Source organism: Wyeomyia smithii, chromosome 1, assembly GCF_029784165.1.
Source record: "Wyeomyia smithii strain HCP4-BCI-WySm-NY-G18 chromosome 1, ASM2978416v1, whole genome shotgun sequence".
NCBI classification, from domain to species: Eukaryota; Metazoa; Arthropoda; class Insecta; order Diptera; family Culicidae; genus Wyeomyia; species Wyeomyia smithii.
Window position 1 is genome coordinate 158,132,343 of NC_073694.1, and position 21,495 is coordinate 158,153,837.

Genomic DNA, 21,495 nt, shown 5'->3' on the forward strand with positions numbered 1-21,495 from the left:
GCGTTTTTGAACAGGTTGGCAACCACCGATTTTAATTCTGAGACAACCATTGAAAAGCTGAGAAAAAATCCTATAAGATACATTTGAAAAATCAGGTGTGTCGCAAAAGAAACATGGCCGTCGAGCCAATTTTTTATACCGAGTTTTGTAGATGGACTACTTCCTTTAGTGGACAAGATACTTCGCCAGAAAAATGGTGACCATTCACCCATGTAATTGTAATTTACTACTTGAAAATGGGAGGTTAGAGCATAAAAGTTTAATCATAATAACACCTGTTCTCGACCACAACTATGTGCTTGTTCACTGTTGCTTCAATGAATTGTTTAGTTACATGAAGAGAAATCTGCCACTCGTATCGAAAACGCATATTGTCTCTGACGGCGCTGAAAGTCAATACAAAAATAAGAATAATTTTACAAACATTACGTTTATGAAAGATGATTTCCAAATGGACTCGAAGTGGAGTTTTCACGCAAGCTCGCACGGGAAATGCCCATGTGACGGAGTGGAACCATCCAGCGAGCTGCCTGTAAATATAGCTTATCTCCCAACAGAGACAGGCTGATTACAGATGCGATATCGTTCTACGAAAGGGCTGTGAAAAACCAAAGCAAAACAATGGCATTCGCTTACGTCGTGCAAGCGGATTACGAAACGGCTCAAACTAAACTTCAACATCGGATGGAAAATGTCAAAACTATCAAAAGAACGCAGAATTATCACTATATTTTACCTCAAGAACAATATAATTTGTTTGCTAAACAATATTCCAATAGTTCTGAGAGTGAAGTCTAAAACCTCAAATGCAAAGCTTAAGACATTGATGAATGTATTGGTAACAATTGAGTATTTTCTTCGTATTTTCATTATTTCACTTGTATCTTGTCCACTTAAGAAAGTAGTCCATCTATGGCAGTTCTACCCTATCCAAATAAGTTGTTTATAAAGACCTATTCAAAACATGTACTTCGCGCATACTAAACGATGTGCGTTCAGTGTGCACTGCGTGGCAAGCAGCGCTTGCTGCTATATCGATCGCGCAGCGCGCGTTGAAAATGTTAAAACTCGGTATAGAAAATTGGATCGACGGCCATGTTTCTTTTGCGACACACCTGATTTTTCAAATGTATCTTATAGGATTTTTTCTCAGCTTTCCAATGGTTGTCTTAAATTTAAAATCGGTGGTTGCCAACCTGTTCAAAAACGCGTTTTAATAAAAAAAATCTAAATGGCGGCGAATCCAAGATGGCGGTCAAACTTTTGAACACTCCACATGAAATCCCTAGATGTTTTCTGTATAATGAAATGCTGTTTGTAGAGGGTTTTGGGACAAATATTTGAAATATAGCTATATCACTTTTCTAAAAATTTGTTCACCCCTTGGCGAATAAGGGGTCCACCAAATGGAACAAATTTATGTGCAGATATTAATTTTTCACTGCGTTTAATCGAACTAAAATAAAAAAAAATCAATTTTCAAAGACCTCGTGTCACTAGTGGCCTGGTTTCAGCGAGGATTGCCCAATACGCTGTGGAGAATATTGGGACTCAACATTGCCTTTGAGGAAAAACTTGCAAAAATAACAATAAAATGTATTGTTATAATATTTGTTCATCTTAAGAACTAATCTGGGAACAAAATAAAAAAACTTTACGTATTGCAACTTGTTGTTTTGAATCTGCTTGAACCGATTGTTTGTATGCAACAAAAATCGCCAAAAATACACTTTATTTTCAATTAATATTTTAGCATGAAAACACTCTTGAAATAGCAGGAAATGCATGAGTAGTAGCAATGCGAACATATATCCACGCATTCAGTGAAGATTACGACAAGTCCCAAGCACTACGAGCGCTTTTTTACCACATTTTCAAAAAAGAGGTACAGTGATCAAAGTCACCCCAGTTTACAGTATCTGATCCACGTAAAATATCACCAGCATGTCCTTTTTTTGAATTCCCCTACAATACTGAAATAGCTTTATCTCGACGTAGGATTAACTTATTTGAAATCTGTTTAATGTACTATCAAGAATGCAAGCGATACGCACAATAATAAAGGTATATTCACTTTTTGGGTTCTAGATTATTGGGCTTTTCCTTACCCTAGAAAAACCATCATAACCTTACAGAATATTTCGAACAGTTTAATCCTGGGCAACGCCAGGAAAATGGTACAATATCAGATCAAAATGATGTTGAGGCCTTCCATACCCGATCAGAAGAGCATAACCAAAGAATTTCAAAGTTCTGTCTGCACGAGACACAAATAACATGTTTTGATACGGTTTTGTACCTTTCCATATGCTTTTGATAAAAAAATTATTCTGAACGATATACAAAAACAAATCCTCCGAAGTTGTTCTGAACCAAATCTAACAAATTTTTCATCTCTATCGAAACCTAACAATGGCTGTTATTGAACTGTTCTATATACTATCTTATTTTATCATTAAGCTGATACGTTAGTAACAAAGTTTGATACTAGAAGAACAATTTTTTTTAAATTTCTGTTATTTTAACTTCTAACGAGATTTAAAACACAGTTCAAATGGTTTTTCGCAAAACAAACTAACAGCGTCTGTTATATTTTTGTTTTATTTGTCTAATGTGGGTAACTTTTGGACCATATATCAAATTATTAGGAAATAAATTATTTGCGAGTTTGAGAGACAACCCGCTCGTATAACACTGTTCAATTAATAATGTAACTAAACAAAAAAATTTAATTTGACACTAACATTGTTGAAATCAGTCCAGCTATCTTTGAAAAAAAAAAACGAGTGAATTTCAAAGGTCTTCGGAACAAGTTTCTGTTCATAACTTTTGAACAACGTGTTCAATTAACAAAAAAATCCTTACTCAAGGGTTTTCTAGGTAGCCCGTTTAGGTGACACCAATTTTGTTCAAGTCCGCAACATATTGGCACTATTGGACAATAGACAGAGCATCGAAAGAAAGCCCGGTTACAGAGCTTCGTAGCCGCAAGGTTACAGAGTCCGCTTTGATAGTAGAATTAAAGGACTTTTAAGTATGGGTTTATTCTCAGGCTCTTCCACACAAAACATCCCTCCACACTTAATAATAGGGATGTTACGGATATCCGCATCCGCAAATGCGGAACATCCACATGAAAATTGACATCCGCATCTGCATCTCCACTCGTAATCACATATCCGCATCCTCATCTGCAGATGTCTGAAAAATCACATCCGTAACATCCCTACTTAATAACCACTGGTCTAAAGCTTCGACAATATCATAGACTATAGCAAGTTATACGCTGTTACAGTGATAGCTTGCAGGAGGATATGATAAGGTCGATAAAGAAGGAAGTAAGTTACTGAGACTGAAGGCAAAGATAACTAGAACAAGATACCTAACTTCCACATTTTTTATACATTTTGAACACGACCGATTTCCAAAGGTTAGTGCTGCCATCTGTAAGTTGTACAAGGAATACATTGACGGATATCAAAATCAGAATATGTATCATATACACAAAAATCGTAATGTCTCGGTAAACTTCGGCTTCGGGCGAACGATCAGTTTCGAGGCGCTCAAAAAACCGTTCTTTACTTTCGCGAGCCAGTGCGTATCAACGGCTCGTGCATCCCTAAAAATCGTCAGCAACCGAAACAGCCAATGGCGAGCCTTGTTGCCGCGGAAGTTATTGACGCTGGTGCCAGTAACGCAGAACCGAATGCATGTGAATGAAACCAGAGTCATAATTAAATGCAAAATGTTTTGGACTAATCTCATGTTTTTGTTTATTGTTAATGATTGAATGATGTTTTCTAATGACCTGATTCATGAAAGTGAATCGATCAGACAATAATTTTTTCAATGGAGTCAGTACCCAACTTATCAGTATTGTTTGCTGGTTGCACTGTTTTAACGATGCAAACCTTCTGAACATCGGCTGATGCTTTATAAGTGTAGTGGTTTGGAGCTGCGCAATACATTCAAAATACGCTAGAGCATCAAATGCGTTATGCCCAACGCCCCAGCGTTGTGCTGGTTCCAATTTTAATCAGTAAATGCGCTAATTTCGCTCATAAATGATGTGGTTACGCACACTACAACTTTTGCGTGTGATAACTTAAATTCTCATTAAATTGTCACTATGCGCACAACCGATTTATCGTGCATAGTCCGTCATCGATCGTTGAACTGATCAAGATTGTATATGAAAAAGGAGTAGCAGTTTGGCCAGCTCGACGCTTAAGATAACATTCAGATTAATGATGTCATTTTTTGCACTTAATGCTATTGCCATATTTTTTGCACTTCAAAGTACGAAAAAAAAGTGTGAAATTGACTGTCAGAGTGGGGGTTTATATTGAGGGGTTATATTTATTTTCAGGTCCCATTCTACCAAAACCTAAAGTTTGATTTGTCGCAAGCCAGGTTTAAGAACCATTGTGCATATGGTCAGGTTCACCGGGGCACCCGATTTTTGCTTTATTTACCTTGGCAAGAGTGGAAAACTTGACTATGGAGCGTGCTCATAGCGGTTATCAGGAAGTTCTGAAGTTCTTGATTCTTCCGGAAAGTTTCATGTTTGAGAATTAAACATTCGTACACATTATTATCATTCTTCGGATGGCAGCACCGTACAGTCGTCCACATGGATACTGAAAAAATTGTTTCACCTTTCAGCAGTCATGTCTTGGCGTTGTCGTCAGTTGATTTTGACGTTAAGTATACATCATATTAACAGTGTATAAATTAGTTCGACTTTTGCTCACGCGCAGCGACAATCACGTCCGATGAATTCTACAAGAGTCAGGTATCTTGTTCTAGTCATCTTTGCTGAAGGAGAACACAAAAGCACTATAACACGGAGCAGGTTACTTCTCAATAAGTGACACTGCAAAAAGCAAAAAAAAAAACGAAATGTGCGAACAGCAAAAACGTTCGGACAATGCCACAAAAGATAAAAAAAAACTACTGGTCGCAGCATGGTCCATACAAAAAAAAACCGGTTCCGGACGAAAAGCTCCAAAAGATGCTGAAGAGGTAGACCGAGGGTCGGTGCAACCGGCCAAACAGTGAAAAAGTACCTGTCGAACATGGACATGGGCGGTGATGTGATGATGGAGCAGAAGACTTGTCTCACTCTGGATGGCAACGACTGGCAAGGCACTTCGTATTTTACTTCTTCCACGATGGAAGTGAGCACCGAGATGAAGTTCATTCCACACACCAAGTTTCCCAAGAAGGCCGCTCTTCTATCGCTCCAGACTGGCCGTGAAAGGGAAAATTCATAGTACGAAGAGCCTACCGAAATATGCGTCATTCAACAAGATACCATAAGCCCGAAAACGCGGTGTTTCGGCCGGACGTCGGCCTATTACTCGAAGCGATCGTTGGAGGAGATTGAGCGGCTGAATATCGAGAGTTGGCGAACCCACACAACGTCCCCAAGTTGGGTCCCATCGAGAATTGCGAAAGAAAACGAGAATAGAACTCAAAAACATGCCTACCGGCATGTTTTCGTCCGCCATGACAAATGTTCCAATTAACTACCAGTAGGCAGCTCGCAAGTGCGTAGATTTTTTTTTGCAATTAGGTTTACATAATTAACTACAGCAAATTGTTTTTCTATACGGGACGACGCACTGCGCAAAAAAGCACTATTTATATATTAATTTATTATTTAAAGTTAACCGTCAGCTGCGCAGATGGAAATATTCACATCATTTACATGTAGTATATTTAAAGGTTTTAACAGCGTTTCCAATGATGATTTTTATTTCAAATGAGAGTTAATGACTTAAGATCCCATTTCACATGCTAAAAATGCTGAAAAAAGAATAATAAATGGTGCTCTCGTCGTTTTCTCAGACTGCCCATTTTACCCACAAAACAACTGACCGTCTTGCCCAAGATTTCCAAACAAAAATATTTTCACTAAACTATCTTCAACCACATGTTTCAAATATGCTTAATTAGTCCAATGTCATTGAAAACTATATTTTTCTGAAGTTTTATCGTAGCAGAACCTTAAATTCGACACAGCGCGAACTACATCCCATTGCTTTGCTGTTGAGGGTGAACTTATTTCGATTATTTCTTAAATAACTAAGTGTTGTTTCAATTTACATAATATCTGGAAACTCCCAGAATCTTGTTGGTATGTAACTGGCATAAATGATTCGTGTTAATTTCAATGGTTTATATAGAAATGAGCAACGGTCCATCTTGCCCGCCCTGTCCGTGTTGCCCGTTGTTCCCCTACAAGCTTTTTTTCTTATGATGCCAAAAACGAGAGGCCGTTCAAGGCTGTTTGAAAAGGTCTATCAACAATTGTAGGAGACCGCCAATAATTTCAAATGTGTAGGGGAGAGGGGGGCAGTTTCGGACACTTTTTCTACCATGATTTTTAATATTTTTTTGTTATCATTTAAAAAAAATTGAATTCATCCTGGCTGTTTCTTGGACATCAGAGTATCATAGCGCTTTAGTAGTGTGCGATGATGCGATTTCGATTGATTTATTTAAATTTTTCAAAATTGCTTTTTTGTCCGAATGTGCCCCGTGTGTGGGGTAGTTTCGGACAGTCCTGGGGCTTTTTCGGACAGTGTGGAAGATTAGTGAAAATTTTGTGTTTTTCAACTATTTCTTCCATGTAATCAGAGACTGAGATCCGATGCTTTGCAAATTCGAAACTCATCCTTTTATTTCAAATTTATTTCATAAAATAAAAATCGAGCAAACTGGCTATGAGGTGGAAAGGATACAAGAACTATGCCATTTTCTCGGCAATTTCAATTCAATGTTCCAGAATATTGAGAAATAATTTTTCAATCGCCTTGGAATACGGTCAATCCATAATTCATATGGGAACTTCCAATCAAATATTTTTTTAGAAATGTTTCTTCCACGTTTGTAAATACTTGTTGATCTGAGTTTTTTGACGAGAAGCTTTCTGATTTTTCCGTTTTTTCGTTTCTTTGATTTTTCAGACGACAGACAACGGTACTTCTTTCTATTCCGCAGGTATCAGAAGCGTGCCTCAAAGGCATTGTTTCCAGCTCATCTTCGTTGATGCTTGCTCTATCGGTTTTCCTTTCGTAATACCGAATTATTTTTAGGACTGAGAATCAGTCTAAATCGATATTTGTTAATAAACAACAATCAAACACAAAAGTGTCCGAATGTGCCCTACCACCATCCGAAGACAAATCTTAATTTTATCTAATAAAAAAGATCTTTGTTTCCCCGATGTTATCACGTTTTTTCATTGCATATTAGTTACGAACTAAGGTGGTGTACTTAAATTTTTAAATCGCTCACAAAGAAATTAAAGAAATACTTACAACTTTAAGCTCAAACGGTTGAAAACATGAATGAAAAATGGCACTGTGTTGTTTTCGTAAGTGATAAAAAACCAAGAGCTATCAAACTATATGATAGATGTTGGTGGAAGGACTGCCAACTTACTTATATTTTTAGTTTGGTTGAAAATTGCACCATTTGTTTTTTAAGCTCTATCCGCAACTGCCCCCCTTTCCCCTAAATTGTAGGCGTAAACTCGAATCTAGTTTCTTTGATCGTCCTGTTAGTCAAAAATAACTCAATACAAACAGCGTAACGGGTGTTAAAAAAAATGAGAACTATTTCAACACCTTTCTGCAAAACATGTAAAAATCGTAAAATTTTTCTCATCGAGAGATTTTCTCTGGGCTCCCTTGAAGCGGGTCGCACGTTTCGTTTCGCTCAGGTACTGTGAATTGGATAAAAAATGGCGTTGAAACAACAAGCACTACGCGAAACGCATGAAAGTCAAGGAGAAAATTGCAAAAATGTGCCCGTGTACACTGTTTACCGGATCCTGGCATTCCGGAACGTCGAGAGCAGAAGGTCGGTAGTGGACGTCTTGCGAAATTCTTTACGAAAACGAAGAAGGGATCTCTAAACTAAAACTGTAAACTGACTTGCCAACAACCAGTAGGTGTACAAAAATAATTGGCGGATCACGGACACCAAGCAGCACGAGGATTCGGAAATGGAAGTGTTTTTTGAAGAACAACCGTTATGTTTTTAATAAAAAAAATGAAAAAAATTGCAATTGAAAAAAAAATCGTCAGTATATCACTGCAGAAATTCTTATTTTTTATTGAACACCCGGTAGGTATTCACAACAACCTGTTGTCAATAATATACATGTGGGTAATCAGAAGACTTTCAAAACTATTCTGGCATCATAACCATTTCCCAGCATTTCCTGTAGCTTGTGTGTCTGTAGGTAGTATTTCAAATTGAGAAAACAATAAATCCTGTTCAGGCATCACCAGGCTATTCATATGTGTCCTCAATATATCAAATTCAAACAGCAACCGTGTTTCCGTGTTTGGTGCAGGAAAGTCAGCCAGTATTGATTTAGGTAGTCCAACTCGATGTACGAGGCTGTTCGTGTAGGCATAAAATTAACAACTGAAATTGTTATGAAATTGAAATTCAGCAATGACTTTAAGTAATGCTGTCAATTTTCTAAACTGGGATGCTTGCTCTTTAAAAGCGAAAGAATTTTTCAATAATCCATGACCTGCATATTGCAGCTATGACTGAAACGCTTCTAAAGCCTTATAATCAACTAAAAAGAAACCCCAATTACATGGATCACAGGTTCGATAGAATTGATGTGGCCGGAGGTGGAGTTGCAATAGTTATCCACCGTCGAATAAAATATCGTGTTTTGCCCCATCATGAAACGAAGGTCATTGAAAGTTTTGGAACTAATATCTAAACAGATATTGGCAGTGTATTTACCTTTTCAATGCACTGGTGAGCAGATTCAAGGGAGATTTGCTAAAACTTACGAGAAATAAATCTAAATTTTTCATCATCGAGGCAAAACATCGATCGTGGAATAAAGCTCAAAGCAATTCCAATTGAAAAATATTGTTTAACGATTGCTCGGCTGGATTTTATTCAGTTTTATTTCCAAATGGTCCTTCATGTTTCTCTTCTGTTAGGAATCCATCCACAATTGAATTGGTATTAACAAATCAAAGTCATTCATGCAGTGATTTATTAACCCATGCTGATTTTGACTCTGATCATCTTCCTGTAACGTTTTCCATATTCCGTGAAACCGTTTTAAATTCCACTAGGTCTGTGTTTATTTATCACAAGGCCATTTAGGATCGATATCGTACCACGATATAAGATCGCTTGAATTGTGATATTGTTTTACAAAATAGTGCTGACATTGACGGAGCGTTAAATGGATTGTGTAGTTTAAGTCTTAATGCCCGGAACTTATCAGTTTCTAAGGCTAGAGTTAAACTTAATACACCAATTATTGACAGCGAGCTCCAACTTCTTATACGTTTGAAGAACATACGGAGACGTCAATATCAAAGATCTCGTAATCCTGCTTCGAGTTATTTTTAAAGTATTACAAACGGAACTCAAACATAGATTCACTCTCTAGCGAAACTAAAATTTCATGAGAGAAGAAGAACAACTAAAACCATATTCCAAACCTTTCTGGAAGCTTTCGAAGGTTCTTAAGAAACCTTCATAGCCCATTTCAGCCCTCAAAGATGGTGACCACATATTTCTTACGAAAGAACAAAAAGCTCGAAAACTTGCTCAGCAGTTCGAGAGCGTTTATAATCTCAATTTGAACGTAATGAGGCCTATTGAGAATGGAGTATCACAAAAGTATGATCAGATCACCACTCAAGAATTTCTTTCTGGAGAGGTACTGGAAACAAATTTGAATAAAATACGATCTATTATCAAGAACTTCAAAAACATAAAAGCACCAGGAAATGATGGGATTTTTCATTTTCTCCTTGAAAGACTTCCCTAAAGCTCTTCAAATTTCTTGATGAGAATTTTTAGCAGATGTTTTGAATTAGTATATTTTTCCTTAAAATGGAAGAATACCAGTCAATCCAATTTTAAAACCTAAAAAAAATCCAGCTGAAGCATTGAGTTATCGTCCAATTAGTTTACTCTCTTCTATAAGCAAACTTTTTGAAAAGGTTATTCAGAGTGTTAGAAACCTTGGAAAAATATATCAAAAATTGTGACATAAAAATCCTAGGTTTTTTTCCGCCTCCGACCACTGCAAAGCTGCAAAAAAGTGATCGAAATTATTTTGACCCAAAAAAAAACTAGATTTTAGAGCCATAGTGCCTCCAGGAGAGTTGATCCATTTATTATTCTCCATTTTATAGAAGTTGCAATTTTGTGATTAAACCACTTAACAGTGAGACGCGAATTTCCCTTTTTTCATTTTTGCATATAAAAATTCACTTTGTTCGGCAAAGTTGTTGCACATTTTATAAGAAACAAGTTTCTCAAAGGTACCATGTTTCTATATGCCTTTTTAAATGGACCTTTGTAGAGTTTTCTACAGATGGCCACTAAAAATCATTTTTTCAATATAACTTTTTCTACACTTTTCTAATGTTTTACATTGTTGTTTACTATCAAAAACCACACAATTTCATCCAAAAAAGTTTATTTTTATCTCTCATATTTCATCGGTTATTGACGATTTTTATTGAAACAATGCACTAATTCACTAACAGATATCTTTAAAATCTGCAAATATCTGCATACTAAACCTTTTCTATATTTAAGTATAAGTAAAACGTCATTTAGTGCAGATATAGGCGTTTGTCTCTCGCTGTCTTCTATGCAGATATTTGTAAATAAATAAGTGCATTATTTTAATAAAAATCTTAAATAACTCAATAAACTTGAGAGATAAAAATAATTTTTCTTCGATGAAATTGTGTATTTCATTGTAGTTAACAACATTGTAGAACATTTAAAAATTTTAGGAAATCACTATAGAAGTGATACTAAAAAAATGATTTTAAGGGGCATTCTAGAGAAAACTTCACAATAGTTCATTGAAATGACCAGATACAAGTACAGTGTTTTCGACAAAGTTTTTTCTTACGAAATGTTGCTGAGTAAAGTCAAAGTGGATTTTCATATGTAAAAATGAGAAAAATAAAACTCATTTCTCACTTTTAGGTAGATTAATCACAAAATTCTAACTTCTACAAAATGGAAAATAATTGATAGAACAACTTTACTGAAGACACTATTACTCCAAAATCATAGTTTTTTGAATTAAGAGTAATTAGTGTAAATTAGCGCATTATTTTAGTAAAAATCGTCAACAACCAAAAATATATGTGAGATAAAAATAAACTTTCTTCGGAGATATGGTTCGTTTTGTTGTAGCAAACAATTTTGAAGAACAAAAAATAACTATAAAAAGTTAAATAGCAAAAAAAAATTAATAGCAATCCATAGAAAACTCCACAAAAGTCCATTTAAATAAATAGATAGAAGTATGATGTCTTCAACAAAGTTGTCTCTTTTAAAATTTGCTACAACTTTTCTGAACAAAATAGATTTTTATATTCCAAAATGAGAAAAGTAAAACTCGTTTCTCTCTGTTGAGTGGATTAATCATGGAATTGTAACTTCTATAACATGGAGAATAATTAATGGAACAACTTTGCTGAAGACGTTACGGCTCTAAAATCAATGTTTTTAGATCAAAATAATTTCGATCACGTTTTTGCAACTTTTGAAACAGTGTGCACTGTACGGGGGGTGACATAAAATCAAAAAGAAATCTGTTTGGGCCTCACAACACGAATTCCAAACAGCTTGAGAGAAACAATTAGTATGAATAGGAATGTAGCGCTAGCCTCGTAACTGTTCTGTATACTAATAGTTGGCTGCTAGGACTGTATCCAATGTATATTGGACATGATTAAAAGATATATTTGATATCTTCCAATGTATGAATTTGATATCTTCAATGTAGCAAAAAAAAATTACCGATAAGTCCAAATTTCGACAAAATATGTCGAAATAATCTCTTGTCGTTAGCAAAATAAGGTTTTTATTACTTATACTGTAGAATGTTGGTTTAAGATTTCCGAACCAAAATTGAAGCGGTTCTCAAATTAAATTTATACCTAATTCTTGTTTCAGTTACGAGTATTTTGTATTAATTTAAGAAAAACAAATATAATTTGCAATTTTAATATATTTCTATCAAACGGCAAGCAAAAACAACATCTCAATCGGGTTGTATGAACGTGGGAAAATAAAGATAAAATTATTACCTTACAGAAATCACAGTATTGCTAAAACTAGTGGTGTAATCCATCAAATAACGTCACACAACCTGCATGTGCAACTCTCGGGACATGACACAGCACAGATACAACTCTGAGGACATGATTCAATCATGTTGTGTAACAATCTCTTCATACACTTCATCCAATTATTAGCGCTAGCCCCCCCATTTATATCACACTCATCTTCAAATCCACTAAGTATCCACTATAAACATATATATGAATCACATCGCATAGTCCATTCCAGCTCACTTTTACACCTTCAAATCTTAATATTTTGTTTACGACCTCCCAGCTGCTGATGTCCAAGTGGAAATCCTCTCGAGGCGAAACACTTGATACAGATAATACTTCCCCAAGCATTGCTTTCTAGAATACATTTTCCACTCGAGTGTATCTGGCTTAATTTTTGGATTATTTTTCCATACTGCTCGAGCGCTACAGGTTTAACGGCGAGCAGTACGAAATAACACGAATGACACCAAAGCTGTGGCCCCGAGCCATGTTGACTCTTCTCGTTAGTTATCCATAAAACTGCCAATCTTCGTTCAAACGATTGCCTATGTCACCCGAATGCAATCGAAGCTGAAATCAATTCGAATTCACTCCTTTTCTTCTTCTGTGTATCGTTTTCCTTTTGAGTGTTTTCGATTTCATACGTGCGCCCGTGCGTGCGTGCGTGAAAATATACATGTTGCAAATTGTCTCTTATTTCTAACACACCACGGCACCACGTTTTGAGTTCCTTAACGTAACTTGGGTACAATTACCAGCGGAAGATAAATAGGCCAGGTGCGAGCGAACATTGAGTGGCAAACTCGTTTCTCTCTACTGGCCTGGCGTTGAGTATGTACACGGTAATTCATATACTGGATCTCATGCTTCCTATTTTTTTTACTCCTCTGTAGACTCAATGTTGGAGATAACAAGAATTTGGGAGTGTAGATCAATATTATTTTTCGTTTCCTCGGTCTCAAGATTGGCAGACAACTAGCCAGCCTGAGCGCGAGAGAACACAGAGCATGAGCTAAAAATGGTCAATGATGGAAACTGACAACCGAAGCGATCTGGAAGCGAACCCGCAGATGAAGATTCAATTTTTTTCCGGAAAATGTCACAGAAGCATTTCCGCAGCATCCACAGGAAAAGTCGTTCAATTGTATATCCACCTTCGCAGATGTATCCTTGTCCGATTAGTCCCCAAAGCAGATCCGAGCAGTGGTGGCAATAGGTTGGCTTGTGAAATGTCTTTCTTCCAAACGAATGCTCACCACCCGCCATTTTGTTTTGCGAAGCAATGTGATGCTGATGCTGTTGTGGTGCTCTGCCTCCACGGATCCGCCGGCGCTGGTCGAGACTCACGCTACTCCGGCCAAGTGCGGATGACTCGTGACGGCTTCTTCATCCATGGTATCACTTGCCCGCTTTTGTTGAGTTTCTCGCAACGCCTAATTGTTAATCCATCTTTCTTGGGAAAATGGTGTTACTCCTGATCCCGTATCGCGACTGGTCGCTTTACAACACCAGCCAATGGCAAAATCTCTCTGGCACAGGAGTTCTTTACCCTTGGATTTTCTTCCTCTCTTAATGTGTCTCTTATTTCTATGCCTTCACCTTTCCCGAAAAAAGATCTCGTTTGCAATCCACCCGATTTCACATTCTGGTATCGCGACAATCCGACAGGTATCTCGACTTGCACAACGGGTGAAACTTAAAGCACAGTTAAATTACAAATAATAGATCAAAACGATTTTTCAGAAGCTGTTCTTTTAACACAGTCGTTGTGTGTAGGAAAGATCCTCGCACAACACACCTTTTCACGGGTGTTTTACTTCTTCTTTATCAAAGATACACATTGGAAAAAGTGCACTATCGTTTTTCCTCGCAGTCACTCACTCACTCGCTCTCCAGGTTTTTCTTCTCTCTGACAAACACCGTGTCGTTCAGTTTTCACCACACACACACGTAACATGGAACTCAGTCGCTTTTCCTCTCGAAAGCAGCACACACTCTCATTCTCTCATCAGTTGCACACAAAACTCGCACCCCACCGATACTGACCAACTCCAATCCAATGGCAGTAAGTACCATAGTAAAAGAACTTTAAAACTTCACCAATAACAACATTTTCCAACTTTTCACCCAAAATGAAATCCAGACCTCGGATTGTCGTACCACGTCGTCTGCTTTTGCACCACAGTACGAAAGCAGTCGAGCAAACTGTTCAATCATTGTCGAAAGTTATCTCTTTGCCACAGACAAAATAATTCCCGTTAAAAAACCAGACGGTTATATCCAAGTTTCTCCCGTCGTGTCACTTGGACCTTGCAAATTAAGACCGTTTTCCACCAAAACAATTACCATCTTTTTTCGATGGTTATTTTAACGTAGCAAATTTATGTTTCACTAGCTTGACTCGCTGGCCGACGGTTTGTCACCATTTTTTTCTCTCTTCACACCACCCCCAGGGCGACAACGACGACGACGAAGACGATGCTGAGTGGTGGTAGTGACGGTGGTGACGAGTACGATGAACGCCGGATCCACGGACGACGGACCAGCGCGAGAGAACGATGAAAACTGACGATGGCACACTGCTTCTGGTGAGGATTATCCCGCACAACCGACGAAACGCACGACAGGCACTCAGTTCAGAACAGGCAGCAACATGATGATGGCGTGTAGGTATTACAGTTATTGCTGAGCGAAGGAAAATTTTAGGGAGAGTAAATACAGCAGAGAAGAGCTTGCGCGCTTTCACCTGTTCGGTCTCTCATTTTCCGCACGCCAGATAAGCGACTGTCAGTTTTTCTATGCTTCATTCACAATGGAGAAGTTTGGTAGCCGTTGTCTCGCCAGGGTTCTCGACGAGGAAGAAGTGTATTTTGTTCCCTCCCGTGACTACAAACGTTACCACCGAAGTTGTGATTGATAATGGTTTTTGATTTGAGTTGACCGGTACGCTAATGGTATTATAAACTATTGATACATACAAAGCACTAGCTGGAGGCCAGATTCTTCTATTTTTACTCTATATTATAATGTATTTCTCTCCAAAACATATCAAATATTAAATTAAGCTTCAGATCAAAACTTGTTTGTTTGTTTCCTGTGTTTTACAATCAGGAGTCAATATGAACATAAACAGGAAGTTTCAATATCGGTTGGATAAAAGGATTTCAAAAATGTTAGTATGATACTTCCTAGGAATCCTCCGCATTAACAACATGTATCATAGGAAAAGGCTAGTGTAAATGGGAAGGTACTGATCTGGATCCTCTGACGTTAGCGGTGAGATCTTGATCAAACAAATGTTTTCACGATATGGCCGAATCAAATTAAAAATCGTTTAATTGTGTTCAAAGATAATTATCAGAATGGGGCGTCGTTACATGAGATTTGTTAAATAAGGCCGTTACAAATTTTGTTTTCATTTTATGTCAAAAATCTTGAATATTGGACGGGGAAGAAAAAAGCTCAAACCGTTTTGTTCATTTAATTGGTTTTCCGACAGCATAAATGCTTTATTTAACAACAAACAAGTCCAATGACAGCGAGAGTGTCGTCAAAAGACAAGCGAAATAAATAATAATAATAAAAAAATGTTATTTTTCAATATTTATTTGAGTGCAAGTTACAAACGTCATAACTTGCACACAAACTTTGATCAAAAATATTTCTTTTTTTTCGTCTCGGTGTTATTTATTTTTTGCCACCCCCTTTGCTAATTTTGATAATCTCGGACATAAAAAGAATTCGAAATTTGTATCAGCCTAATATAAATAAAATAAGATTTGCATGAGAAAACTTACTTTTTCGCATTTTGCATTCTAGAGAGCGCAAAATGGCTCAAACCATACGTTTCATGACTCAAAAAGATAAGTTTTTTTGCCGAACACACTGAAGAGCTAGGATGTCCGTAACAGATGCTTTAACTGTTCAAAGTTAAACATGTCGAATTAAAAGCTGAAAAACATTTTTCTGTCAATACTACCAGTGTATCAGCGTCAGTGGAATTTCCATCAGAAATAACAATGTTGTTGATCCTATGTAGAATATCGGCCTACATTGGTATACTTGATTCAACTGAGTGTATAAGCTCGACACGACAGGTTACTTCACATGGAAACCTGTCAACGCTGCACTGGTGGTGTTGACAGAAAAAATAATTTTCGTTTATTTGGCCGATATTCAAAGCAGCTTGAAAAGTAACCCGAAATCGTTCCACAAATTCATAACAGCCAGAATAAAGAATTCTGTTGTTCCCGAAATCATATTTGACACTGCTAACGTGTCAATTCAATCATCGATGGTTTTTTTGCAGCATACTTTTAAAGCGTGTTTGCCGAGAATACCGGTGGAAGTAGCGAACCGATCCTTAATGATAGGGTACCGCAAGGCAGCTATTTAGGCCCATTGCTGTTCTTGCTCTTGATGAATAAACAGCTCGACGTGATCTGCTATGCAAACGTTTTGATTAACGCAGATGATGTGATTTTTTTCTAGTTATTCAATATAATGACGACTGTCAAAGTTTGCAGAGTGACTTAGAAATTTTCGGAAGATTCTGTGCTAGCTGTGGACTACATGTCAACGTGAAAAAAATGCTCAGTACTGACAATTACTAGGAAAGCTCACCCCGTAATGTAAAATTATGCTCATTCGGATAATGTTGTACCACGTGCTGAAAATGTTCGCGATTTTGGCGTAACCTTCGACTGTACACTGTTTTTCACAAAACACATCGACAACGTAAACGTGGATAGCTTGAAACTTTTCTCTCTCGTCAGAAGGTATAGCCAAGATCTTGATGATCCTCCACGATCTACAAAAACTTGTCAGAAGAAAACTCGATTTCGCAAGTGTGGGTGACCTTACTACGTGACTCACATACGGGTCATTCCATGTCAAGTGTCCGAGGAAATGCAACGACCATCTTCGATTTTGACCAAATTTTATGAGTCGATGTGTTTTGGACCAGAACTTATGAATCCGAAGTTTTGTACTGATTGGTGGACCCCTCGGTCAATGGCACACTTTTGGTGAATTTGGAAAAACACCTTTTTCAAATTGCAGATATCTCAGCACACTGAAGAGCTACAAGGGATGTTGACATATCAATTTGAAGGGTTTAAATTGTAGAATTAAACTACGAAAAAAAATTTCTCTGCAGTGTTGCCAACATTGCTTTTTTTTTTGAATTTAGAACTTAGTTTGCAATTTCCTCAAAATACCCCCCCTTCGATTTTGGATTTGACCCCGCCAATGTGTATAGCAGCCGATTTTACATAGGAATCACTTAACAGCAAAAAACAAAATGCGGTGTTCAAGAGATAGAGCGTTTTTAAATTTGCAAGATTCTGGTATTTCCCCAATCACGAAAACGTTTCCACAAGGAATGTTGCAATTGCAATGGTATCCTAGTAGGCTATGTTTTCAGAATTGTAAAAAATGTATTTTCTGAGTAGCTAAAAAATTCCTCTACGTGTGCAGTAGTTTTACTCTTGAAGATGGTGTGTTCTATTGGATTATGTTTGAAACAAATTTGTACCGCTGGAAAACGGTATCGGTCGTCAGAGCAATTTTCATCTCACGAATGGTATCTTTTAAAAGTTCGATCTGGTGTTGAATGCTTAGAAACTGTGTGCGATAGCCGTGCGAATAAGTTTGATCGACTTTATACAATCAAACAGAAGCATTGTTGCAATCCTCTGAATGTACATAGTACTATTAACCGCAAAAACTTGAAGCCTGTTTCCGCTCTATACCACGACAAGTTCAATAAACACGTGAAAAACGTCGTTGAGGGTCGGAAAATTTGTGTTCAGTGCGATAAAGCTGTTAGAGCGGCGGCGAAATCTCCTCTGCGGAATGACCAGCTTAAAGAAAAAATTGCTGAAATTGGTAAGATTTAAACAAACAAAGGGAATCATACAAGCGCTTTTCTATCAAGGCTTATGAATTTTTCTTCGTGCTATAGATTCTAAGGAACTATCGTTGCCGGCTGAAACCGGAAGGAGTTCAGCTGATGTTGGTAAGGTTTCAAAACTGACGGAGTTAAACAAAACTCATTACTTTATTTATGTATTCTGTACCACACAGAGGTCCAAGATGAAAATGATTATGCCGAAATCAATGATTCAAAATTGAGTAGTCTCAATTCCACACTGGCATCGCTTGGTCAATCACCAATAAGTGAAGCCAAGGTGAAACGTGTTAAAAAGTATACAGCCGATAAGCATTCCAAAGCTGCAAAAGCTTTGAAAAGCTCATTTGACGCTGTTCTCGGCCCAAAGAGCGGACAATACGAAACAGCTGGAGACGAAAAGATAAAGCAACTGAAGGAAAAGTTTCGCAGTTGTACGGATGCAAGTGTCAAGATTCAAATCTTGTCGGTTCTTCCAAAATCCTGGACCATCGCTAAAATACAGAGTAAGCTTAACTGATTTAAGGTGGGTCTCTTTGCATATCATTTGTTTTTATTTTATAAAAAACAGAAGAATTTGAGTGCCCCGAGCGGCTTGTGCGGAGCATGAAAAAATGCGTCGAAGAGAAAGGCATTCTTTGTTTGCCAAACCCCAAAAAGGGACACCCTCTTTCTGAGGATGTAGTACGGAAGGTAAAAGAGTTTTACCGTGAGCCTGACGTGAGTAAAGAGCTAGCAGGAAGGAAAGAATACAAGAGTGTTCGGGAAGGAAGTACTCGTGTACTTAAGCAAAAACGATTGGTGTTGGGTAATCTCAACGAAATGTTCGCTTATTTCAAAGATAAGTTTCCTGAAATAAACATTGGATTTTCCAAATTTGCCGAGCTGCGTCCACCTGAGTGTGTGCTAGCTGGTGCAGCAGGGACGCACACAGTTTGTGTTTGCGCGATACATGAGAATTTTATGTTTATGTTTTTGGGTGCGAAGTTTGATCGAACTGAGACGGCTGATGGCGAAAAAGCATTTACTTCGTATAGAGACGTTCTTAAACTGAACCTTTGTAATCCTCCTTCAGAAATGTGCTTTTTAAATAGATGTACTAATACTGCCTGTGGCGAAATGAATTCAGTACGAAACATCATCTGGTCATATTTTGACGATAATTCCATCGAGGAAGTAATATTCAAGCAATGGACGCAACAATTTTCTGGAATCAAGAGTTAGCGACACGGAAACATTCGTGGACAGATTCATCGAGACGGATGTCCGAAAACATGACTTTATTGCGTTAAAGCAAACAGAATTTTTCCAGGAAACTAAGAAAAACTTACGTGAAGGAGAAATACTGGTAGTGGCGGACTTTTCCGAAAATTTCTCATTTGTCTTTCAGGACAGTGTGCAAGCGGTCCACTACAACAACCGTCAAGCGACAATCCACCCATTTGCTGCCTATCATTCAGAACAAGGGAAAGTTGTTCCTTTAAACTGCGTAATAATATCAGATACTCTTGACCATAGCACAGCTAATTTTTACGCCTACCAAACAAAGTTTGTCGTATTTTTGAAAACTCGGTTACCCAAGTTGTCCGGAAAAATTATTTATTTTTCGTATGGTGCTGGTTCGCAGTATAAAAATCGATACAACATAATTAATTTGCTCTACCACGAAGAAGATTTTGGAATTCCAGCTGAGTGGCACTACTTTGCTACGGCACACGGAAAAGGCCCGAGTGACGGCTTGGGTGGAACACTCAAAAGATTGGCGACAAGAGCCAGTTTGCAGGGTGCGATAATACAGACACCAAAAGAATTGTATGAATGGGCAAGAAGTAATTGCAATTTGAACGTCCAGTTTGTTACATCACATGAATGCCAGGCCGATAAAAAAGCCCTGGAAGACAGGTTTAGCGTTACTAAAGCCGTCCCAGGAATCTGAGGAATGCATTCAGCAACACCAGCAACCGATAATACGGTTCTTATGAAGATAACTTCGAGCTCAAAATCCGGAACTAATTTTGAACTGGTCACACGACGACATCCAGTATATAACACGAAAGTAAAACGAGTGACGAAGAAACACAACAAGTAATAATTGTAAGTAGAAGTAGGTGATGTAGAAAATAAAAAAAAATCGTATTAAGGAACATTTACTATTTGTGAATAGGGAAATACCGGAATCTTGCAAATTTAAAAAAGCTCTATCTCTTGAACGCCGCATTTTGTTTTTTGCTGTTAAGTGATTCCTATGTAAAATCGGCTACTAAACACATTGGCGGGGTCAAATCCAAAATCGAAGGGGGGGTATTTTGAGGAAATTGCAAATAGGTTCTAAAATCAAACAAATACAATGTTGGAAACACTGCAGAGAAAAACATTTTCCGTAGTTTAATTCTACAATTTAAACCCTTTCAAATTGATATGTCAACATCCCTTGTACCTCTTCAGGGTGCTGAGATATCTGCAATTTAAAAAAGGTGTTTTTCCAAATGCACCAAAAGTTAGGGCTGTGCCATTGATCGAGGGGTCCACCAATCAGTACAAAACCTCGGATTGATAAGTTTTGGTCCAAAACACATCGACTCACAGAATTTGGTCAAAATCGGAGATGGTCGATGCATTTCCTCGGACACTTGACATGGAATGACCCATACAGCGATTCGAAGCAGTTGAGCAAAAAATTATAAAGCTTGCTCTCAGGAATCTCAGATGGAACAAAGAAGAACTACCTCCCTATCAAGATCTGGGCTCTCCGGTGATCCTTCAAACGATTAACTTACGACACCAGATTAACAATATCGTATTCTTCACGATCATTTTACCCGAACGTACTGACAACTAACTTCTTACTGAAAGATTGACAACAGCCAAGTCACGCTTCAACAACGTAGAACGGTGAATATGCGGCGAACCCTGTTATCAGAAAATTGTAAAAATAAGACAAACACACAAGGTAACCAACTTAAACAGTACGTGTTATTTCAACAGGGTTAGTATAAAAATGGTCGATTATGGTACAAAAACAGCGCGTTGGTTTGGTATCATGCTCTAAGCAATAAATTTTAAACATTGTAATGTGTAGCTAGAAAAAAAAACACCTAACAAATGTTCAGAATAAAAATTTTAGAATATTCAAACGTTCATAACGTCTTTTGTTTTTTATTTTACCATCACCAATTTTTGACAGATAGTAGTACATCTTCAATCTTCAAATATACTTTTTGAGATATTTAATATTTTGTGACAATTTGAAAAATTTTGCAAATAAAAAAACATTTTACAGTGTATACATTTTTTCTAGAATCGCTTTTTTGTTACTAAAAACTTTGCTGAAGGCACCATTTCAACCAAACAAGCAATTTTTCTAATATAGAAATTTCACCATTTCGGATAGGCTTTTTTGTAACAGCAGTTGCGAGTCTAAATGAAGAA

At 37.4% G+C, this 21,495-nt stretch overlaps 2 protein-coding genes across 4 annotated transcripts in view; one reads left to right on the forward strand and one right to left on the reverse strand.

The window, feature by feature from the left end:
• The window catches only part of LOC129719021 (diacylglycerol kinase theta), a 52,764-nt gene extending 38,614 nt beyond the window's left edge, over positions 1-14,150 (reverse strand). The window contains exon 1 of one of the 3 annotated variants that reach the window (XM_055670336.1): positions 13,310-14,150. In XM_055670336.1, coding sequence (XP_055526311.1) covers positions 13,310-13,421 — 112 coding nt within the window. In that variant the 5' untranslated portion in view covers positions 13,422-14,150. The remainder of the gene's footprint in view (positions 1-13,309) is intronic. The other 2 variants (XM_055670337.1, XM_055670338.1) reach the window with 2 other exon arrangements.
• A 3,490-nt stretch (positions 14,151-17,640) lies between these two features.
• On the forward strand, positions 17,641-21,095 carry LOC129732110 (uncharacterized). The gene is made up of 4 exons (XM_055692630.1): positions 17,641-18,044; positions 18,121-18,174; positions 18,243-18,572; positions 18,638-21,095. The coding sequence occupies exons 1-4, from the start codon at positions 17,651-17,653 to the stop codon at positions 19,288-19,290; spliced, it is 1,431 nt and encodes a 476-aa protein (XP_055548605.1). The 5' UTR covers positions 17,641-17,650; the 3' UTR covers positions 19,291-21,095.
• The last annotated feature ends 400 nt before the right edge of the window (positions 21,096-21,495 follow it).